Source organism: Ascaphus truei, chromosome 1, assembly GCF_040206685.1.
Source record: "Ascaphus truei isolate aAscTru1 chromosome 1, aAscTru1.hap1, whole genome shotgun sequence".
In the NCBI taxonomy this organism is placed as follows: domain Eukaryota; kingdom Metazoa; phylum Chordata; class Amphibia; order Anura; family Ascaphidae; genus Ascaphus; species Ascaphus truei.
The window spans coordinates 511,381,445-511,405,337 of record NC_134483.1 but is presented as its reverse complement, the minus strand read 5'-3'; the positions used below and the strand labels follow the sequence as shown (position 1 = coordinate 511,405,337).

At 42.5% G+C, this 23,893-nt stretch overlaps 1 protein-coding gene across 19 annotated transcripts in view; it reads left to right on the top strand.

Moving 5' to 3' along the window:
- ADD1 (adducin 1) overlaps positions 1-23,893 on the top strand; it is a 96,873-nt gene that overhangs the window by 15,852 nt on the left and 57,128 nt on the right. For 7 of the 19 annotated variants that reach the window (XM_075570592.1, XM_075570582.1, XM_075570555.1 and 4 more), the window contains exon 1: positions 1,260-1,281. The exons of 2 other annotated variants lie outside the window; for them this stretch is intronic. Coding sequence is in view for 4 of the 17 variants with exons in the window: in XM_075570637.1 (XP_075426752.1) it covers positions 1,256-1,281 (26 nt within the window). In the remaining 13 variants the exon portion in view is untranslated. Of the gene's footprint in view, positions 1-1,223; positions 1,282-2,716; positions 2,739-23,893 lie in introns of those variants that run through there. 10 more of the 19 variants (XM_075570647.1, XM_075570620.1, XM_075570681.1 and 7 more) reach the window with 6 other exon arrangements.

The following is a 23,893-nucleotide window of genomic DNA, read 5'->3' as shown; positions in this document are numbered from 1 at the left end:
TACCAGGAATAAAAAAACGGACATAGCTTTGCAAGTCCTTAAATTGACAACTGCATATTGGAATGTAGATCTAGTAGTGTCAGAGCTGATCTTGCTTACATGCTAGACATTCTTGTGAGCCAAAATGTACATTTGGATTCCTCCCATGTTTTTAATTCATTATTTTTTGGGGGTTAAAACATACATATTAACCACATTCTTAGGGTTATTCTAGCTATTTTGCAATATTCAGACTTTGGATATTTTGGGAGGTGGGGTATTTGAACATAAGCAACCCAATGTTTAATAATGAAGATAAAAGTAGGATTCTTAAAAATAGTTTTCTCTTTGAATAAATTGGAAAAACATCAGATTAGGCAGATTTTTTATTTTTTTTCCCCCCTTTTGGACCGTCTTTGCGAATTCCTCATTAGCACCTAAACCTAACTTTAGGTGCATTAATATTTTGAGTCAATACCGGGAGATCAATGCATGTGTTCTGTTGAGGGTGTGTTCATTCTTACCGCACAGGCCTGAGACAATCTGTCCATGCTTGTTTGTTTTAGTTTATTAGTTTTGATTTATTTCTGTTTTGTTGCTTTGATTGAATATAATAAGCATGCTGAGTAAACATTCAGATATATTTTGATAACTGGAATAAGTGCTATTGTGGTTTACATGTGTCTAGACGTGCTGCAGATGAACATGCTTAAAACCGCGGCTGGGGAGGATTATAGCTGGGCAGCCGCAGTGTTCATTCTCCTGGCCAGACAGCCTGGAAGAGCTGCGCAGAGAAGCCGTCTTTGTCTCCTCGAGCAACTCCTCACGGCAGTCATTAGTTAGTTCGGTCTGTCCTGCCCCTTAATGATGTAGATGCCTGAACATGGGTTTGTACGTCATGAGGGGGAATACTAGAGGACCATATTCTGTCATATACGTCATCACTGGGTTGGACATTTAAATGATGTTTTTTTTTTTTTTGGTATCTGTCTTACCCTTAATGTAGATGGCCGAATATGGTCCTCTAGTATTCCCCCTCGTGACGTACAAACCCATATTTGGGCCTCTACGTCATGGGGTAGGACACATCGGTCTGACTGACTCGGGGTGACAGTGTCTGATTCTCTGCTCTGCGCAGCTCTTAGAGATGCTACCTCTTCCATCTGATGGCCTGTGAGGATTAACGCTTGGACCCCGCAGAGTTAATCCTCTCAGGCTGCTTACTGGTTCTGGGGGACGTTATCGCAGGCAGCTCAGTGTGGTTCGGCGGCCGTACATGAAAGCAGAACCGAGAACAGTAAAGTAAGTCTGAACACATCTGTATATTTGGCCATGAGGGTAATTTTCACTTCACTCCAAGACATTTAAATATGCTGTTCCATAATTGAAAATAAAATTGACTTAATGGAAAGTACTTAACGAATAATCCCTTTTATTACCAACTGAACATTGAGGCATTGCAGAATATTTATTGCTGATGCATACAGTATAGAACTCTTTAAGCTCTGTTTTCATGCTTCCTTTTTATACATTTTGGAATGGTCATGTTGCCATTCCACACTTCCATTAATTTTAATGTTTAGTATAGATTATTCAATTAGCATTGCATAAAGTACTTGCCTATAAAGTCATGGTGCATTGCTTTTGGGGTAGTTTTAATTGCAAACATTAAAAAAATTAGTTTCCAAATTGTTCTGCTTACATTGGCGGTAACCAACAATGTATTCTGTTGGTGTTTGGATTTAAAGCAGAAATACATTCCCCATTTTTTTTCTTTTTCTTATTTCTATATGTAAAGCATGTGTACATTCTAACCTAAGCTGGCAATCGTTTGGTGCGTCTGTTATAAATCTGTCAAAATACTGATTGTGTGCCTAAGACTCATTAAAAATGGCATTAACTAATACTAATTTATTTCTATTATCATCATTATCTAATTCTACAGACCTGATTTTATAAAAAAAAAAATAAGATTTCATGTGTTTTGCTGCTCTAGACCCCCCTCCTCCCCTGTGATTTTGATGTAATGGGAATAAAGCGCCTTGCACAAAGTAGAGATATATATATATATATATATATATATATATATATATATATATATATATATATATATATATATATATATATATATTTTTTTTTTTAAATCGCAGTAGTGGATACAATTGGCGCAATGAAATGAAGTGTCCAATATTTCTTTCATTGTAGTATCACTGTCATTTGAACTATGTTCATCTGCTTTCAGAATTCTCAGTCCAAAAAGTTAACTGGAAAGGAAGTGTTATCTTGGAAAACAATTTTGATTATTTGAAGAGCGGATGTGAATGACAGCATTCATGGAGCTTCCTTCCTTGTTGCTATTGCCACGTAAAGAATGTTTCCTGTTGGTAGGAAAAACCTGCATGTCTCCATTGATACTTTCCCATTCCAAATCCTCCATACCAATTGGTGGTATGCTTTGTATTCAAGCTTTGTAATAGACCTGAAGTTCTGAAATGTGTTGAAAGAGTATGTAATAATAAAATGAGCAAGGAGTTACGTTGCTGAATAATTTCATTTACAGCTCAAACAAGAGAACATTGCAAAGGGAACTGAAGATATGTTGTAACACCCAATAAGTCATTTAAAATTGCCGTTCCGGCTACTCTAATATTTGTGTGTTTACATTTTATTTTACTTGCTTCAGCAAGGCTCACATGGCGCTGATATGGATTACCGCTGGTTCCTGAGCATTGAGCAAGTTGGTGCGGCCAAGAGATTAGGTTAGTTTTGACAGCCAATAGAAAGTTACAATGTCAACTGGAGAAGTTACTTTCTATGTGTGACCTTGCAGCTATATTTGGGGCGTGGGGGTTGTCAAACGTGGCGCAGACACAACTACAAATATCTCACGAACCGGCGGTGGGGCTGTTAGTAAGTTTTATACAAAGGGGGGAAAAAAGCTTTTATGGTATCTTTACTTGTTATAAGAATACCTTTTTATTAAAGGACCGCTTGGTTTAATCATGTTTTAGAAATGTTCAGAGAAGGAAATTCAGCTTAAATACATATACCTGTACTTGGTTTTGTGCCAGATGGGGCTATCATATCCTGTGGATAAGAACAGGAACTCCTGAAAAATAGTGTATGTGTATACACACAGGTCACTAGAAAGACACGCAAACCCTTCATATTGTTACATCTCAGAATTGCTGACACGAGTTGGGTGCCTGCATATGCCACTGCGTTGTGTATTTAATGCAGTTTTAAAGGGAATTTCATAATACTCTGCTTATATTTTTCATAATTAAAATGTGCAATCCACTGTTTTATAAAGTTGCATTATTTATGCAGTAGGATATGCTGCTAATGTTCAACTTATTCAAGTAATACTTGTGTATTACATCTATATAGACACTAACCTTTGGTACAAACAATGAATTAGTAAAACCTGTTCTAGAGTAACACCGTTATTTCTAAAGAACATGAGCAAACATGCCTTTTGTGTCTCAAACCTTAAAATGTGATCCCCTGTCAATGGCTGGTTAATAATTGGACCATATGATAACCATATTAAGATATTGTTCAAAAAGTTATCTATTTGTGGCATAAAGTGTAAGCCATCACATTTTATTGTCACTTGTCCTGGTGCATAGTTTTGTCTTGGAGAATAATCTTCTGTTGAACCTTTTAGAAAGGGAGTATAAAGTTGGAGTATACCTCTCCGATAAAAGAGAAATAACTAATGGAATGTGACCAGTGTCGTGTCTGTGGTCCTCTTTAAGGTTTGCTCGGTAATGGAGCCTCTGAATCCGAGGAAATAAAGATATTACAACTGCTCTTCATCACAAAAGAGCTCTCTTGGTTGATGGTTTTGCTATGTCAAATGTTGTGAATTGCTGAATAAACTGCCTGCACTATATAAGGAAAATATATATTCATTTATTATCGCTAACCAACATTTTAGCAATAGACTGCATTTGTAACCACTATTCAACACCTTTTGATAACTTTATGCTCGGCATCCATACAGGCATGCACATCTGTCATTGTTTATTTTTTCAATCCCCTCCAGCTGTTGAGGAGGGGTAAAAAAAATAAAAAAAATCTCCCCAAATGTAGATCATTTATCTGGGGAAAATCCTGTCAGACTTAATTGTGTACTGATATAAGAATAACACAAGGCACTGCAGATGTTTCTAAATGCTATTTAATGAGCCAAAAACTTAGCGATGTTTCGACCAAAGCGGTCTTTTTCATGTGGTGAGTGCACCGGTAAATATGAAAAGATTTTGCAATATATGGTGTGCAGTAGTAATCCTCCTTTTGCAATAAGACTTAATTGTCACATTGTGACAGTTATCAGGAGCTTCCCACAGTGAAGGTCTGATTACATTTTGAGAATGTGCCTAATGCAAAATAATCAAGCCACGTCCTTTTTTTATTAAAATGCTTTTTACACTGGCATTTTCCTAATCTTCAGAAGTTTTATTTATTTTTAATATAGATTTTATCAGGGCTTGTACCATTTTACTGTAAAGGTAACGAACATGCCGTTAAGGTGTAACTGTAACTACGTGTGGCTTAAGATTTAGGCCTGCAACAATTATTTAAGCTGCTGACCCTCCCTGCCTAAACAAAGTTCCCTAAAGTGCCCTACATGCAACTGTAGAGAGAATAAACATTTGTAAAAGGCAGGGGTGAACAAACTATTTTTTCTTTGTGGCCCCCTGCTCGTGCCGCCTCTCTTCTTCCCCCACCCCTCCATATCTCCCTCTTACCTTTTCTCCGGCATTGGCAGTATCATTTGACGTCACATTGCCATGGTGACAGATCGCCAGAAGCCGCCGGAGGCAAGAGATATAGATTTAGGCTAAGGCCCGCTCCCAGAGTCAGCGCGCCCGCACTACAGACAGGCGGGGCGCTGACATACACAGACCGCGATATGCGGTCTGTAAGGAGCGGGAGGTGGGCGGGAGGGGGAGGCTTGAGCGGGAGGGGGGGCGTGGCTTGAGCGGAGGGACCCGCTACTCTTCCCCCCCCCCCCTCCCTCCACGGCTCGGGCTGCTGATTGAAGGTAAGTAAAGCAACACACACACACAGACAGAGGCAGGCACTCACGCACTCAGGCACACACATACACACACACACAGACAGGCACGCACGCTGCTTTCACTCCACACTCCTCCCCGCTCCCCCAAGCCTCTCCTCCTCCCGAAGCCTCCCCTCCCCATTGGCTCACATCCACACCACGTGACGCGTCAACGCTAGGGATCACCATTCTCTTGTATCCCATAGCGGCTGACGCGCCACAGCGTGTAGTAAGCTATGCAGCCAGGGGGGACCGGGACCGGCTCCGCAGGATTCCCCTGCTGGTGGGGAACTCGCGTGTGGCCGCCCACGCCACCGAGCGCAGCGGGACCGAGAGGCCTTGCTCGCTCCCTCTGCATTTAATTGAAATGTTGGGAGAAGAGCACGGGGCCTCTGTAAGCGCTGCACACCTACCCAGTAAATTTTCCCTGCACCACTGGTATAAGGGCTTCTACTGTCTGGTATTAGGGGAAGATGCTGATTATTAGTTTTAACAAAAATATATAATGGATCTGTGAAAAGCAGTTGTGTTTGTGTTTGTTCTTGATGAGTATCAGCGTACAGAGCTTTTAACCTCATAGGTTTGTTTATTTGTTACTTAATTTTTTTTATTGATCCTTGTATATACATAACGAAATAGTGTATACAAAAAAGAAAACTAAAAGGGGGGGGGGGGAATACAATAATACAAATAAACTGGTTGTGGAACAATAAAGGGATGGGGGGGAAGAGTCAGCATTTGTAACAATATAACACAGTAAACATCATTTTGAATACCACATGTATCACTCTGTTTCAAGTATTCTAGTCTATATATGGGGCTATACCTGCATGACGGAACCAAGGAGCCCAAATCTCCGAGAATTCTGAGATAGAACCGTTAAGATAGGCTGAGAGTTTTTCCATATAAACTATATGCCAACTTTTGTTATTTATTTTGTTTAGGGATGGGGGGGCAGGTTGTTTCCAATTTTTGGCAATTGTACACCTTTTTTGGTGTGATTGGCCATTGGTTTTCCTAGCTCTATATATATATATATATATATATATATCTGTATCGGGTCATGTGGTACAGTTTCTTTATTTGAAGGAACTTTAGATAGTCCTGTATACTCAAATGTAATATACGCAGAACTCTAATGTTGGTCCACTGAAAGGTATCGAAACCTACAGTAAATCTGCCAATTTTAACTGCGATATCCATAAATCTTTTATTTACCTTTTAATGAAATTGTTGTGTTCTACCTAGGATCAATATAACTACTGGAGCTTTGAATGTAAACCAAATAAGTGATGTGAGATTATTTTATTTGCATTTTCTTACTTGTTGGCTCAATTTCAGGATGTGCGTTTGAAAAGGGTGGAGTGGACTTATCTGTCACAAAGGAGTGGCTTTGTGGTTTGTGTACGGCTCTGTGAAGTGTGACCTCATTTCAGAAAGAGTTTGCATGTGGCCTTGGGTGAGGCAATTTTTATCTGAGTCTTACGAAGTTGGTGTGAGTATTGTTTAAGCCATGGCTTGTGCCCATTTTATTTAGCTGTCCAGTTCTACAGTACACAAACAATTTATTTAAGTAGGCGCATTTCTCAGAAGACCTTTGAGGCCTAGCAGCGTATATTGGGATAGTGACTTATTACATCTGTACAATTTTAAGTACATTGCGTCTGTCAGTACTTTATAAGAAAACTAGCTGATGGACCCGGCATTGCCCGGGATGTAATGTTCTCGCTCCCACTCTCTCTCCACTCCCTTCCACTCTTCCCCCCCCCCCTCTTCACAGCTCTGCCCCCCGTTTAGAGCTGCGCCCCCCCAGTTCACATCTCCGATTCCCCCCCTCCCCCCCCAACGCTTCTTTCCTTTCCCTCCCCCCCCCTCCTGTTCACAGCTCCGTTCCCCCGTGTGTTTGGCAGCTGAGCTGACTGAGGGGGGAAGTGTGTGTGTGTGTGTTTGCCCCCCCCCCTCTCCTGACTCCCTCCCCCCCCCACCCCCCTGCGGACTGGATACCTGATGCACCCTGTGGCCCCTGGATATGATACCCCCTGGATACCTGATGCACCCTGTGGCCCCTGGATACCTGATGCACCCTGTGGCCCCTGGATCTGATACCCCCTGGATACCTGATGCACCCTGTGTCCCCTGGATACCTGATGCACCCTGTGGCCCTTGGATCTGAAACCCCCTGGATACCTGATGCACCCTGTGGCCCCTGGATACCTGATGCACCCTGTGGCCCCTGGATACCTGATGCACCCTGTGGCCCCATGATACCTGATGCACCCTGTGGCCCCTGGATACATGATGCACCCTGTGGCCCCTGTATCCCTGATGTACCCTGGCCTGTGGCCCCTGGATCTGATACCCCCTGGATACCTGATGCATCTTGGCCTGTGGCCCCTGGATACCTGCTAGCCTGTGGCCCCTGGATCTCTGATACCCCCTGGATGCCTATGGGCCCTGCTCTGTGGCCCCTGGATACCTGATCACCCTGGCTTTCTGTGAGGCATCCTTTATTGTGGCCCTTAACTAAGCTAGCCTATGCCGTGGCCTCTGTCCCCGGTTCTCCACCCGTCTTGTTGATTGATTCGGTTCCGTTGCGGCCTGAACACGCCTGCGCTGTCCTCATGACGTCACCACGGGCACCATAGAGGCGGCATATAAACAACGCCAGACGACGTGATCCCCTGCGTGTGTTTCTCTCCCTCCCCCCCTCTTCCCCCCCCCCTCTCTCCACCCCTCCCCGGCGGTCCCCCACTGAGGGGAGAGAGAACAGGGCCTGCGGGTGGTGAGAAGCGGCGTGAGCTCCTTCCATCCCGGCACTCCCGGTGTCCCCGTTGAGGGGAGAGAGAACGGGGCCCGCAGGTGGTGAGAGCTGCGGGTGATTGGGGGGGGGGAGCCGGCGGTGGGGTGGTGTTGAAGGGGCGGGGTGGGTCTTGCCAGTGCACGTTATCTCAGGTGGTGAGTAATCTGCAGGGGATGAATCTGCACAGGTTATTTTCTGAGAGTGGTAGTTCGGTATGTGAGGTCATAGAACCAAGCAGGCCAATGAGGGGCCGGGCCACGGACCAATCAGATTGGCCAGAGGGTGAGTGACAGACCACGGACCAATCAGATTGCCCATAAGCACAGCAAACATACGTTTTCAGCAAACAATATTTTCATTTTTATAGATAAATATTACTCGAGCCCTTTAGTGCTCTTATGATTAGATCACTTTTGATCGGTTTCTAGGTGGGTTTTCTCTCTATTGGTGAACTTGGTGTTAAATCTGAACGGAAGAGGACCCTTCTTTTCTCTACACGTCACTGGTGTACGTACCTTGTCTACATGATGGCTTGTGTAATTCTGCAGGATCTGAGGTATCGAAGAGGTTAAGAATGATAATGTTACATCACTTAGCGCTTTAACTTTTTCCAAGCTTTTGTGCTAGCTAGTTGCATCACAACAAAGGCTACAGTTGGTTGGAAGCATTCATGGTACTGTAATGTTGTACTCGCTCTACTTCAAAGATAAAGCAAGATTTATGTTCCACCTGTCCCACAATTATGAATAGATTTGTCTTAACTGCATTTAGAATGTTTCTGGTCTGATTTACAGTGAATCTGTTTAGTTACGTTGGATGTGCAGCTTTCCTCTCCTCCACAAAAACTCTACAACCTCTCCTGCAATCATAACTATTTCTGTTGGTCCTGTCAAAAAAGAAGCTGCAAATAAGGCTCCTCATTGAGGGCTCAACAATGACAGGAGAACAGCGTAATACATCAGCGCTTACATGTAAAACTCCATCCCTTTTTATGCAATAAGCAATTGGGGGGGGGGGGGGGATAGGGGGGAAATTAAGTGCACATTATTTCTGTATCTTTGTTTAAATTTCACCTGAGTGACCACATGAAGCTTTCTTATAGCAAGTCCTATTCTTATTGACTAAATGATCCAACGGCAATCTAATGTAGTGTGCCATTTCTATATCTTATCTTCTTTGAAACAACTGATCAATATAGCTGGCTTTATAAACTGTTTCCTACTTGCACTATGATTCCCAAAGTGCGTTTGCGGGGCATCGCACCCTGATCCAGCATTAACCATTTACTTGAATGCCAGTTACCCCTGATCAGGGGCTAATACCCTGTATTCGTGCCTGGTTGATCTCGGCCCTTGTAGATTGTGGAAAAATGGTTATACTTTGCATATATCCAGCAATACTGAATTCAAAAGTATGTCCGCTACTTATGTTTATCTGTTTAATGGTCGCAAACTAAGAATAGAACTTAGACCCGTTTTATCACCGCTAGACTAAATATTGTAAAGACTCTTCAACGTACTATGGAAATTTGACAAGTTAAATAATTTAACATACGTTTTTTTATTTTTTTTTATTTAAATCTCTGCCAAGCAACATTAAACAAGAAACTGTCTATTAGAACCGGGGCTACTCCTTTAAAACCAATTGTTCTAGGTGTGATTTTAATTTACACAGTGCCCCAAACCACTCCAATCTCTCTTGTAAGACCGTTTGTAAGTAGACTGCTAGCTAATTTGGATGGTGTAAAAAGGGAGTGTCCACAGTATAAAGTATAGTAAAGAGGGGGAGGGGGACACACACGTATTCCATGGATCCCTTGCAGCGCATGGCACTTCTAATGTTTTCTTCCTTTTGCTGTAATGATGGTGCCCCGTGGAGCTAAAAACACAAGAGGTTCATTAATCACCGGTCAAGAAGATCCGACTTGACATTCTTAAAATTGTGGAATAAAACTCATATGAATAGGAACAGTCATTAACTTTATGAAGGAACATGCAAGAACCTTTGAATTTGAGTTTAAATGTTTACTCTATTACTGCTTGCCCTTTTTTGGGGAGTTTAACATTTTTGTTCTATTTTCCCAAATCTACAGTGACCCTATGACTGAGGACAAGTCTGTATAAACATTGTTTATGTTGACTACGACACACTTCCAAAAAACTATTAACCTCTTCACCTCAGTGACACATGAAGCATACTTTCCGTTTGATCATGCTATGATTGCTTGTTTTTACAGCTGTCCAAATGGGACATTTGAAAGGTGCGGTTCCACTTAAAACCAGTGTGGACTGAACTCTGTCTTTAAGTTTAATATGTTAAAACTGGCAGTTTTAATACTTTATTTCTATATCTAAACACACCTACACGCCTACACCTCAACCTCAACCCCGTTCTAGCGCGATCCGCTACAACGCGGATCTGCTTATAACACGGTCTGAGTGTGGCTCCCAATTTTATAAACATCTCCAAGGGTAACTTTTTTTTAATTACATTTAATGCTATATTGACCTACTTGGCACCTGAAGCTCTCTCCTCTCCCTGCTTCATCTGACTGCGTCCACATGCGCGGCTTTCAATCTGACTTACGAGCGCAGAGGAGTGTCATGTGACCCTTCTCTGACCAATAATAGCCCAACAGTGAATACATTTTATATAATACACACATGCAAGTATCGAACCCATGACCCTTCATATGCTAGTAGCAATTCTCTAGCTGCTACACCATAGGGTTGGTGTGATGAATCTGAGTCTAAACAAACTTAACATCTATTGGTTTGCATTGTGCAGTAGATATTAAGTGTGTTAATAATCAGATTCATCACACCAACCCTGTGGTGTAGCAGCTAGAGAATTGCTTATGGTATAATTTATACATTTTAATTATTTTATTTATTTTAGAATTTATAAATTATATAAAATAATACCATACCCTGCAGGAATCAAACCCATGACCCTTCATATGGTATAGCAGCTAGAGAATTGCTGCTAGCATATGTAGTTGGGTTTGCACATGGGTTTGATTCCTGCATGTGTATTATATAAAATGTATTCACTGTTGGGCTGTTGTTGTTCGGAGAAGGGTCACGTGACTTCCCTCTGCTCGAAAGTCAAATTGAAAGCCGCACACATGGACGCAGCCTGATGAAGCAGGGAGAGGAGAGAGCTGCATATGTCGGGTAAGTCCTCGCTGAGCGTGGCAGCCATTTCACGATCCCGGTTGTAACGCGATCCTGGTTATAACGCGGTCTCATTATATATATATATATATATATATATATATATATATATATATATATATATATATATATATATATATATATATATATATATATATATATATATACACACAAAAAATAATAATGCTGGGTGCACACAAAGAGCCACAGACCAAAAAGAATAAGTAAAATATACTTATCAGAAATCCAGGTGCTTGCAGACACAGGGAACACCAGCCAGTCTAATGGATACACAAAAACATGAAGTTCGTAGCACACTCAATAGAAAAAGAGCTTGAAAAAAAGACCTTGTGGTCTGAAACGTACGTCGCTCTGGAGTTTTGGTGATTGCCTGATTGATTGGGATTTAATAATCCTTTTTCTATTGAGTGTGCTGCGGACTTCATGGTTGTGTGTCTGTGTACAGATACGCAAGACAGTTTTCACACGAAATCAGAGGACACAACTCTGGTTATTCAGTTAGAACGTGACATTTGGCGAATAAATGTATTTTATTAAAATATTTTAATTTAATTACATTAGTTTGCTTGAGGTATAAATGTAAAGTTTTTTTTTTACCATACAAATCTGGTGGGTATTAAATGTCCACTCCCAGATTGGATGTCTTGGCTTTGTACTCTTAATTGCTTTGCTGTGTAATATACCATGATGGGGTGCATTTAATCCATTGGGCACCGGAAGGGCCCTGGCACCAAAAAAACGCGATTACATGTCAGCGGCCCTTAACCCAGGGGTGCGCAAACTAAGGGGCGTGAGTTTTTTTTTGGGGGGGGAGTGGCATGGCTCGGCGGTTGCAGAGGCCCCGCGCTCTTCCCCAAGGCATTTAAATTAAATGCTGTAGGCCAGCGCGAGGTCTTTGCAACTTCACTTCCCATGACTCAGTCGGCTTCGGGATGAATAGTTCTTTTGGAAGCTTCTTGTATTGTCCCCAAATATATTTGTATAAAGTTATCATAACCCCTCTTAGATGCCTCTCGTCTAATGTAAACAAATCTAATTTAGCTAGCCTCTCCTCACAAATCAGATTATCCATCTCCTTTATTAATTTGGTGGCTCTTCTCTGCACTCTCTAGTTCCATAATGTCTTTTCTAAGGAGTGGTGCCCAAATTGTACTTCATATGCAAGGTGTGGTCTTACTAATGCTTTATAAAGGGGTATAATTATATTGACTTCCCTTCCAGCCATTGCCCGTTTAATGCAAGATAAGATCTTGTTTGCTTTTGCAGCCACTGCATGACTTTTGGCACTATTGCTAAACCTGCTGTCTACAAGCACTCCTAAATCCTTCTCCAAGGATTCCCCTAATTTATCCCCACTTCATTTGTAAGTCGCCTGTTTGTTCTTGTTTCCCAAATGCATAACCGTACATTTATCTGTATTAAACCGCATTTGCCATTTACCTGCCCAAGTTTCCAGTAATTACATCCTACTATGATTCTTCTACCTTACACAATTTAGTGTCATCAGCAAAGATGGAGACTTTGCTCTCTATGCCAACCTCAAGGTCATTAATTACCAAGTCTTGGCGGCATTGTTTAAACTTAGGGGATGAATTGGCTCATCGTGCCCTTTTCAGTTGAAATTCCTTTTTTAAGTCAATGGAGAATTTTGGCTGAAAACGTCCGTAGGCTCCTATTCAATATGCGGTGACGTTGCTTCCCCTGTGAGGGACTTTTTAATTATAATTTTTTTTTTAGCCCCTCTCATTTGAATACAGACCTTTATAGACCAAGGATGTGTGGACAACTGAGAGTTTTTTAATCCTTGGAGGGGTTTACACTTTTACCCATTATGCACATACTTTGTTTTGCTACTGAGCTACACTAGTTAAAACTGGGACATCTGTTCCATTGCGTTATATTTTAGGCTGCCATCTGCACTACTGTTGTTTTGGCAGTAGTCATGGTGAAACTGGAATAAGTTTTTGTGCTGGCAGGATTTTGATTCCATCAATTGCATAAGACTCACAACATCTCGCGTCTAAGCACCATCCGTTTTTTCTGTTAACCAGGGAGATCTTTGTATGAAACACAGCGGTTTTAAGTTTCTTTATTTAGTATTTTGACTGTCCAGTAAAGTAGAGATCGTGTATCCCCTAATTGTCCTAGTCCAGGGGTGTGCAACCTTTCAAGGAAGAGCCATTTTATAAAAAAATGTCTCTGTCCAAAATATTCAGAGCCACAACACATACATGAATATTACACACCACAAACACATACATGTACTGTACACACACACTAATAGGTATATACTGTATAAGCATTAACATACGACAAACTTCAATCAGAATTCGGGAAAGGGAAAAAATACGTGGGGGATAAAATGCATTGCACAATAAGTCCCTTTATTTTGTTGTTCAATATTTTTCTGCGCAAAAGTTTGGCGTTCGTTATCTCCACCGCAAAATCAAAACATGCTTTGTCCTGTGTATTTATTTACTCCCCCTACCTCCTCTTACTCAATCCCCCGAACACACTCAATTCACCCCCCCACACACACACACTCACACTCAATAACCTCCTGCCCTCCTCACATATAAATAAATACATGAAGAGAAAAAGTCTATCATAGGAATGGAACCCAGCGTGTGTGCGTGTGCGCGTGCGTGCGTGTGTGCGTGTGTGCGTGCGTGTGTGCGCGTGTGCGCGTGTGTGCGCGTGTGCGCGTGTGTGTGTGTCTGAGATAGAGATCTATACAATCTATATCGATGTGTATATCGTCTTGAAATAATGTGGATCCTTGAGATGGAGATACTTATCTTTCTGTATTCATCCTTGCAATTTCAGACCTTAAGATATTTATACTTGGGTATTTTCGCTTTATTTATTCTCTTACAGCGTTATCAAGCAAATATCTTGTAAGGGTACACACGATATCATATTTGTTTTAAGATACATTCAAGAAATATCTGATATCAAAATTTCATCTTGACCCCTTCAGTGACAGGTGGGCATCTGAGCTCTGCTTCTCAAGGGGTTACTGGTTTTGTATGTCAGTTGATTTCCCACCTTTGTTCACTCCCAGGAAGATACAGCAAGAAGATTTTATTTACCTGTCTGCTGTCTTAACAACCTTAATTGCTATGCGCCACTGGTTCCTGTATGTGTGTTTTTTTTAAAGCACTGAACACTAAAGTAGGGGCTGGGACCCGCTGCGCCCGGTGGTGCGGGCGGCCGCGTGAGCGCTACTCGCCATTGCCTTGTAGCCTCACGATCCAGTCCCAGTCCCTCCTCACTGCCAACTGACTACGTAATGTGACGCGTCAGCCAGCAGGGGATATCAGAGAATTGTGTTCCCGTTCGGTGACGCGTCACATGGTACGCGAGTCAGCCAATGGGGAGGAGGGGAGGGAAGGAGCTAGATGGGAGGCGCCTTGGGTGGGGAGCAGGGAAGGAGCTGCAGGTTAAAGTGTGTGTGTGTGTGTGTGTGTGTGTGTATGTATGTGTGTGGGGGGGTGGACGGCACCACGATCAGAGGTCGCCGCCCCGCTCCCGGCTCCCTACAGACCGCATATCACGGTCTGTGTCTGTCAGCGCCCCGCCTGTCTGCAGTGCTGGCGCGCTGACTGAGGGAGCGGGGCCTTAGCCTTAGGGGCTTATTTCGTAAGCACCATAATGTACTATTGGCCAAAAATTAAACTTGGCCACGAGGTGGCTGTGTGTTTTATTTTATTTATTTATTTTTTGTATCCGATCATGGTTCAATTGATTTGTGGCTTATTGAATAAGCCCTTTAACATAAATCACCAATGAGCTGGCTCACTGTAAAACAAGAAACCTCTAGTTGTAATATTGAAAGTGACATCTCTGCACTACAGGCATACCCTGGTTTAAGGACACTCACTTAAGTACACTCGCGAGTAAGTACATATCGCTCAATAGGAAAACGGCAGCTCACGCATGCGCCTGTCAGCACGTCCTGAACAGCAATACTGGCTCCCTACCTGTACCAAAGCTGTGCGCAAGCGGGGAGACTATAGAGACTGTTAAACATGTGTTATTTACATCAGTTATGCACGTATATGACGATTGCAGTACAGTACATGCATCGATAATTGGGAAAAAGGTAGTGCTTCACTTTAAATACATTTTCACTTTACATACATGCTCCGGTCCCATTGCGTACGTTAATGCGGGGTATGCCTGTATATGTAGTTTTTCTATTTTATTTTGGCCATGTAGTTGCCAACTGAAAGAACTAATATACTTCTACGGTTTGTGCATGGGGGATAGCGCACAGTAAAATACAAGTAGAATGCATTGTGTATACTGAGGAATGCTGAGTTACTCATTTGTGCTTTGCTGTGGGAACTTTTTCCATTGAGCATATAATGTTGTGTGCATCTTAATCAACTATTCATGTTGTACTGTGGAACAAGTCAAATAGAGCTATTTTAAGGTAACCTGATGTAAATAATTCATGCTAATTCTGTATCGCTCATTTTATAGCTGAGCCATTCCAAGTTGAGAACAAAAAGGAAAAAGACAAATTTGAAGCAAACTGAATAAAAAGAATGCATTGCTATGGTGAATATGTATCAATTGGTGTAACTTTTAGAAGAAGCAAAGCCTATCTTTAACAGCCCTGTAGTAAGGGAGGCTGGCAAGGCTTGTTTTGTGATGCCTGGCCCGTTTTAATGGTTTTCGAACAGCTGGTGGGGGCATCAAAACTGTTTATTTCCTAAGCATATGAGTATTTTTAAGTTTCTGAAATATGCTTTAGACGTTTGTTTGTAACCATGTTGCATTAATAGCTTGAAGGGTCATATTGCTACTCTTGACACCTTCCAGCCCATTCCCCTACATGGGTCACCACGGGGCATATTTTCTATGCCATTGGAAAGTGTCTTATGGCGCAGCAAGGCTTGGTAAATAATGCCCTTAATATCTGTGTCCCTTCCCTTTTTGTACCACCCTAGCTCTTTGTACCCTGGGGGGGAGGGGGGTGGCAGGGGAAAGAGAGATAAGAGGTTTGAAACGGTTGATTGTTGTTCTTTCTGCTTCTCGTGGTCTTTACCTAAAACCCTTGCTGATTTTCCAAGAAATAATTTATTATAAAGATGAGATTTAGTTTTAAGCCGTTCAAATACTGATGAAAGCGTTGGTACAGGATGAGCACTATGGTTGACCCAGGCATTGTGTTTTCACTTTATTGCATCTACAATACATGTTGCTAAATAGGATGGGAGTATAATAGGTATGTTTATCAGGAACTGAAATGGCAAGCAAAGCCATTTATTGAGCAAATTAATCTAGCAGCAAAGTGGAAAAGTGGCTACTTCAACCAGCTTACTGAAGGGAGGAATATGATCTAATACACACTACTTAGAAGTTTAACTATATCCAGAGCAAAGACTTTAAGCTGTTCAGTCTCCACAGTTATTTTTCAGTCTAAGTAACCAACTTTTTCCTTTCGGTAATTGTGCTCCCAGTGCCTCTCGGCTATATTGTTCTCTTCAGTCTTTCTTTATCAGTCTGATTTATTCCGTTTGTGCGGCCTCTTCTTGAACCTCTTAAACACGTCACCCCGGTTCCCTTGCATACAGGTCGGTTTGAGATGTTGGCTTAGGCTGGTTTCCAAGTAAAGATCTCATACCCTGAGTAATGATAGTCCTGCAATGGAGCCTATTAACTACTCCAGGATTGTTGCAATTTACCTGGTTTTGCAGTGTAATTTCATACTGTCTTAAAGATTTATTTTTCCCTTTGGGTGGTGAGAGGAAAGGGAAATGTAGTGTATTGTCTATAATTCTGCAACCACTTGGAGTAAAGGAAGATATGTCTTATAAACAGCAGCACATACTGTGAAGTGAGGGATTCAAGATTTTCTCCAAGATTTGCATGGCGCACTTGAAAGTAATGTGCTTTTAAAGATAACATTTAAAACTTGTTGTATTAAGGCGTGGGACAACCAGAAAAATAATTTGCAATTCAAGGTGACACGTACGCATTTGGGTTGACTTTAAATGAAAAAAGAAGCGCTTGAATTTCAGTAACAACTTAAACTGCGGCCCCGCTGGCACTGACATGTTTGCGGGGGGTGGGGGGAGAGTGGCGGGTGGCGGGGCGAGTTGTGGGCAAGTCGAACGCACTTGAAAGTTAAATTTTTTTGGTTTGCTCAAGTGCCAAGCTTGAGTGAGCGTGCGTGCCCGCGCACCGCGTGAGCAGGGACTTGCACATATAGATTTATGTAAAACAAATATAATCACTGCGCTTCTCCATGTAAAGAGCATGCAGCTAGTGAAGGAAATGGCCATACAAATGTGCAAAAGAGATTTATGTAAGTAAAAGCGGCAAGTACCTCGCGCTCAGCGCCAGCGGGGACGCAGCCTTATGAAAGCATGCGGCTGTAACACTAGTTTTAGTACTCAGTCTGAATATTATGATTGCAATGTATGCAAGCCTTTGCAGCATGCTGGGGTATGTAGAACTTTATTATAAATGGTAGTATTCAAACTTCTTCATTGTAACTTTATAATGGAAACCATAAAATAGAATAACATTTCTCCTGTTGTAGCAGGGTTGGGTAAGTTTCATACGTAGATATATATATTGCAATATATTTCTTGGGTGCCTTATTTGTGCATTCCTATTAATGTGCAAATATTTAATTTGTGTAATTATTTACTACTTGACCAAAGGGAACAAGCGTACTGTATAAAATGAGTAAAAATGTGTGGGGTCTGAGCACTCAAATCACAGTAAGCAAATATCTTGAATCAATATGATATACAGGCATACCCCGGTTTAAGGACACTCGCTTTAAGTACACTCGCGAGTAAGGACATAATCGCCCAATAGGCAAACGGCAGCTCACGCCTGCACCTGTCAGCACGTCCTGAACAGCAATACCGGCTCCCTACCTGTACCGAAGCTGTGCGCAAGCGGGGAGAATATATAATTTGTTTCAAATGCGCTATTTACATCAGTTATGCACGTATATGATGTTTGCAGTACAGTATATGCATCGATAAGTGGGGAAAAGGTAGTGCTTCACTTTAAGTACATTTTCACTTTACATACATGCTCCGGTCCCATTGCGTACGTTAAAGCGGTGTTATGCCTGTATTGTACTATAAAACAAAACGTATAAAGGTCAGATGATGTGACCCAAGAGATTGTCACAGAAGCGTATGTCTACCACTTTGGTCTAGGATAAGGTGACATTTTACCTAGATATCCTAGTATAGACACATGTAAGAGGTCTATAAATTATAGGGCAATTATATGATAGACATTGTGTGGTTGAACGGGAATGTAATACTTACGTGGCCCCAAACAGAAGTCTCAAAATAAGGTGCAAAAAATAAGATGAGAATCTTGGAATACGTACTTACCCCCAAAAAATCATGCAAGTACATGGGTAGAAGTCATATGAGACACATGCAAACAGCACAAAATAATTGCTTATCTCAAAAAATGTCCACCAAACAGTGTCACAGGGGAGGGATATTTCTTTTAGCCTTTCTGGCTCATTCTCACTTAAAGAGCGATCTGTGGTACCCTGTGTTGGTGTTAATAGGATGTCTGATGGCTCGAAAGAAACTGCTAACTGCAAGCTTGTGTTCTGTCTTGTGTGTGACTTGTCCTAGGCCAGAGTAAGTGGTAGACCTATACACTTGTGTGACAATCTCTTGGGTCACATCTGACATTTTGTTTTGCTGTATATTACAATATATCACATTATTGATTCAAGATGGTTGCTTATTGTGATTTTTTTTATATTTTTTTTTTTTTAAGCGCTGGGACCCCACACATTTTTGCTCATTATTTTGACCCCAAGGGGCACCTTTTGGTCCCATGTATCGCTGCTGTAAAGTGCTGCAACAACCATTCTTTTGATAGAGGTGCTGTCTGACCCTTATTCTGTATGTATAAAATAAGTAGGTTCGCTTCATGTTTAATAGACTGTGTAGCTGCATGAGCACTGTAATGGCTCACTGTAAAGCTGATATATATATATATATATATATATATATATATATATGCAAGTATAACTGTATGCTCATCTGCATGTCTTAGGCAGGTCTGCAACCCCGCCTTTCCCCATTATCACCCAGCATACAGCACTTCCACTGCAGCAAGGGAGTTTGGGAAATGACATGCAAATGAGCACACAGTGTCACTTTTTGCCTCAATAACCATTTTTAACATGGTTCCCTGTTCCCTATATATATATATATACAGTGTTCGACAAACCTATACATTTGCTCGCCCCGGGCGAGTGGATTTAACCCCCGGGCGAGTAAATATTGGCCCAAGCAGCACACGTTTGGTAGTTTCTGAATGCCTCTCTGGAATATCATCCTGGATGGCCATCCGCCGACTGAAACTTAACATGGCAAAAACAGAGCTCCTTATACTACCTCCCAAACCTGGCCCTACTACATCCTTCCACATTGCTATTGGAAATACGATCATTCACCCAGTAGCCCAAGCACGCTGCCTAGGGGTCACACTTGATTCCTCTCTCTCATTCTCCTCTCATATTCAAAACGTTTCTAAAACTTGTCGCTTTTTCCTCCGCAATATCACAAAGATACGCCCTTTCCTCTGTTACTCAACTGCTAAAACTCTGACTCAGGCCCTCATTCTCTCACGTCTCGATTACTGCAACCTCCTGCTGTCCGGCCTTCCTACCTCTCACCTGTCTCCCCTACAATCTATCCTAAACACTGCTGCCAGAATCACTCTACTCTTTCCTAGATCTGTCTCAGCGTCTCCCCTGCTGAAATCCCTCTCCTGGCTTCCGATTAAATCGCGTATCTCACACTCAATTCTACTGCTCACTTTTAAAGCTTTACATTCTTCTGCCCCTCATTACATCTCAGCCCTAATTTCTCGCTATGCACCATCACGACTCTTGCGTTCTTCTCAAGGAAGTCTTCTTACTACCCCCTTTGTATCTAAAGCTCTCTCCCGCCTTAAACCTTTCTCACTTTCTGCCCCACACCTCTGGAATGCCCTTCCCCTCAATACCCGACTAGCCCCCTCGCTATCCACCTTTAAGACCCACCTTAAGACACATCTGCTTAAAGAAGCATATGAGTAGCACTGGATAATCATGGACACATGACACAAAGCTTGGCCCCCTGCAGACGCACTTACTAGTATTCCCTCCTACTGTCTCTGTACGTTCTCCCTACCTACCAATTAGATTGTAAGCTCCTCGGAGCAGGGACTCCTTCCTTAATGTTACTTTTACAGTATGTCTGAAGCACTTATTCCCATGATCTGTTATTTATATTTGTTATTTATATGACATGTATTACTACTGTGAAGCGCTATGTACATTTTATGGCGCTATACAAATAAAGACATATACATACATAAAGACATACATACATACTAGGTGGCGAGTAGATTTTTTTGTGTGGCGAGTAGATTTTTTGGTGATTTGTCAACCACTGTGTGTGTGTGTATATATATATATATATATATATATATATATATATATATATATATATATATATATATATATATATATATATATATATATATATATATATATATATATATATATATATATATTCAATATATTTTTGATAATTTAGCTGAATCCTCAAACTCTCGAGATGGGTGTAGCCCGTTTCCCCTCTCCTTCCCCATAACCTCCCCATTATTATTATTATTATTATTATTTTTATGTCCTGAACCATATAAATTGAGTTAGAGAATCTAGCGAAAATACTGTAACTTGTTTTTACAATATAAATGGCAAAATAAGCTGCTAATAAATACTAAACTTATTAAATGGTTTCCACAGCTCAGGTCTTGCTTTGGCTGTAATGGAGAAATCAGAGATACAGTATTACTGCACTCCTGTTTTATCCAGTTGGAAGGCTTTGGATAAACTGCCTGCTATCTATTCTAGTCACGCATTTACTTTAAGATCTTTGGGCTTTTTAAGTTCCTGCCAATGGTTTTTTTTCAAGAGGCCAGCAGGATATTAAGGAAATGGCATCTAAAGAAATGTAATGGTTTTCTTTAGGAAAATCAAGAATACATAAAATACAGTCTCTAGATTGTTGCCATTTTCTAACTTTTCTGTTTTTATAGTTGATTAGTATAGGTAAAAAATGTAATGTTAAACCCTGTTATTTTGTACGTTGATGCTATATAAATACCAAAAAGCAACGGTTCATTAAAGCAATTAACTCCTCCTACTTGTCTGCTTTTTGCTCCACCAATTAATTTTTTCGGGTCACGGTAGATTGTTTGCCTTCCTCTGGATCAATATACTGTAAGTACGGTTATAGGATAATGTATGTCTAAATTTAGCAAAAAGTAAGTTGAACTTGATGGACGCATGTGTTTTTTTTCTCTCTCTCCAACCTCATCTATATAACTATGTACTGCCCTCTACTCTCAGAATGACTTTTCCATCCCTTAAATCTGTCTTCAATCCAAGGGTTTATATCGGTATAGTACTTATTCAGACCTCTAAAGTTAACCTCTTAGCCACTTTTAATGTCATATGGCAGAAGCTAAATCAATATAAATCTCTCCCCCCCCCCCCTCTTCGCTTAGTGCAGCTTCAAATGACTCTCAGGGTCATGTTGCGTCACGTGACCCGTGGTGGCATTTAACGCCACATTGCTATGGCAACGCACATGACAAACGCAGCGTTGCCATGGAGACGTGTCCAGACACCGGCTGAATCTCGGTAAGTTGAGGTTGCAGAGGCCTCACGCAACCCCCAAGCAATTAATTTGAATGCCTTCGGGAAGAGCGAGGGGCCTTTGCAACCGCCTGCGCCTCCCAGTTTGCACACCCCTGTCCTAGAGTATAATATGGTCGCTGGTTGCGAGTTACCATTTCCATATTCTTTCAAAGTGCTTGTATAACTGGGGGTCAGGATGTACTGAAACCCTAGTGTAGTGGTTCTCATCTCTCCTCTGGGTCCTGTGCAAGACAAAAACGTTTTTTGGGTAACTAACCAATAACTTATTCAGGTGCATTCGCCTATGTGCAAATGTCTTGGCTATTGCTAAAACCTGGTGTGGCCAATCTTCCGAAGAGGATCGATAAGCAGTACCGTATTGCAGGTGCTGGTTAGATCAGCTGTTTCTGTAATTCTCGGCATATTTAAGACCATGGTAAATAGGATAATATAATAAGATATACAGGCATACCCCGGTTTAAGGACACTCACTTTAAGTACACTCGCGAGTAAGGACATGTCGCCCAATAGGCAAACGCCAGCTCGCGCATGCGCCTGTCAGCACGTCCTGAACAGCAATACCGGCTCCCTACCTGTACCGAAGCTGTGCTCAAGCGGTGAGACTATAGAGCCTGTTACAAATGCGTTATTTACATCAGTTATGCACGTATTTGACGATTGCAGTACAGTACATGTATCGATAAGTGGGAAAAAGGTAGTGCTTCACTTTAAGTACATTTCCACTTTACATACATGCTCTGGTCCCATTGCGTACGTTAATGTGGAGTATGCCTGTATACTCTTATGTTGATCGGTAAAACTAGCTATTTTGTATTGACCTCCAGTGTTCAATACGATGGATGATCTGGGCAGCATGCTTTGTGTATACTTCATCAGCAGGGTACCAAAATACACAGCCTATGAAACTGGCCAAACAAAAGTTTGATCATTTTTTTCCCTCCATTGTTTGAGTGCTGACCTCTTCCTCTTGATTTTTTTTCCTCATATGGACACAATAGATAATCGCAGTACAGACAAGAACAGCACCCATCTAAAGAGGCAATCAATGCCACATTTATTCATATTTTTATAACCGTATTGAAGCAGGGGGGTTTCCGGAACTGAACCTCATTCCTTTCAGCTCCTGGGACCCCCTGCTTCTGGAGATACTTCCATAAGGCCTCGGTCCCGCTGCGCTCGTTGGCGCGGGCGGCCATGTCGCGAGTTCCCCACCAGCAGGGGAATCCTCGCGAGCCGGTCCCGGTCCCCCCTGGCGGCACAGCTGACTACACGCTGTGGCGCGTCAGCCGCTAGGAGACACAAGAGAATGGTGTTTCCTAGCTTCGACGCGTCACGTGGTGTGGCTGTGAGCCAATGGGGAGGGGAGGCTTCGGGAGGAGGAGAGGCTACGGGGAGCGGGGAGGAGTGTGGAGTGAAAGCAGGTGAGTGCCTGTCTGTGTGTGTGTCTGAGTGCGTGCGTGCCTGTCTGTGTGTGTATGTGTGTGCCTGAGTGCCTGCCTCTGTCTGTCTGTGTGTGTGTGTGTGTGTGTGTGTGTGTCTGAGTGCGTGAGTGCCTGCCTCTGTCTGTGTGTGTGTGTGAGTGCGTGAGTGCCTGCCTGCCTGTGTGTGTGTATGTGTGTATGTATGAGTGCCTGCATGTGTGTGTGTGTAGCAGCTCCAGCCCGAGTCCGTGGAGGGAGGGGGAGAGTAGCGGGTCCCTCCTTCAGCCCGTGGAGGGAGGGGGGGAGAGAGTAGCGGGTCCCTCCTGCAGCCCGTGGAGGGAGGGGGGGGAGAGTAGCGGGTCCCTCCGCTCAAGCCACGCCCCCCCCCCTCCCTGTCAAACCTCCCACTCCCGCCCACCTCCCGCTCCCGCTCCCTACAGACCGCATATCGCGGTCTGTGTATCTCAGCGCACCGCCTGTCAGCAGTGCGGGTGCGCTGACTCTGGGAGCGGGGCCTTAGCCTAAGGGGTGCCCATAGCCACTCCAGGGTTCACATTGTGGCTGCTTTTCAAAGCTTCCGGGCTCTTCGGACGCTGTGATTGTCACCTGGTGCAGCTTCCCATTGGTCCATGTGACCCAGGAGCTTTAAACTGCAGGAAATACCGACATCCCCTTCTAAAGGAAGTATCTCTCAGGAAGCAGGGG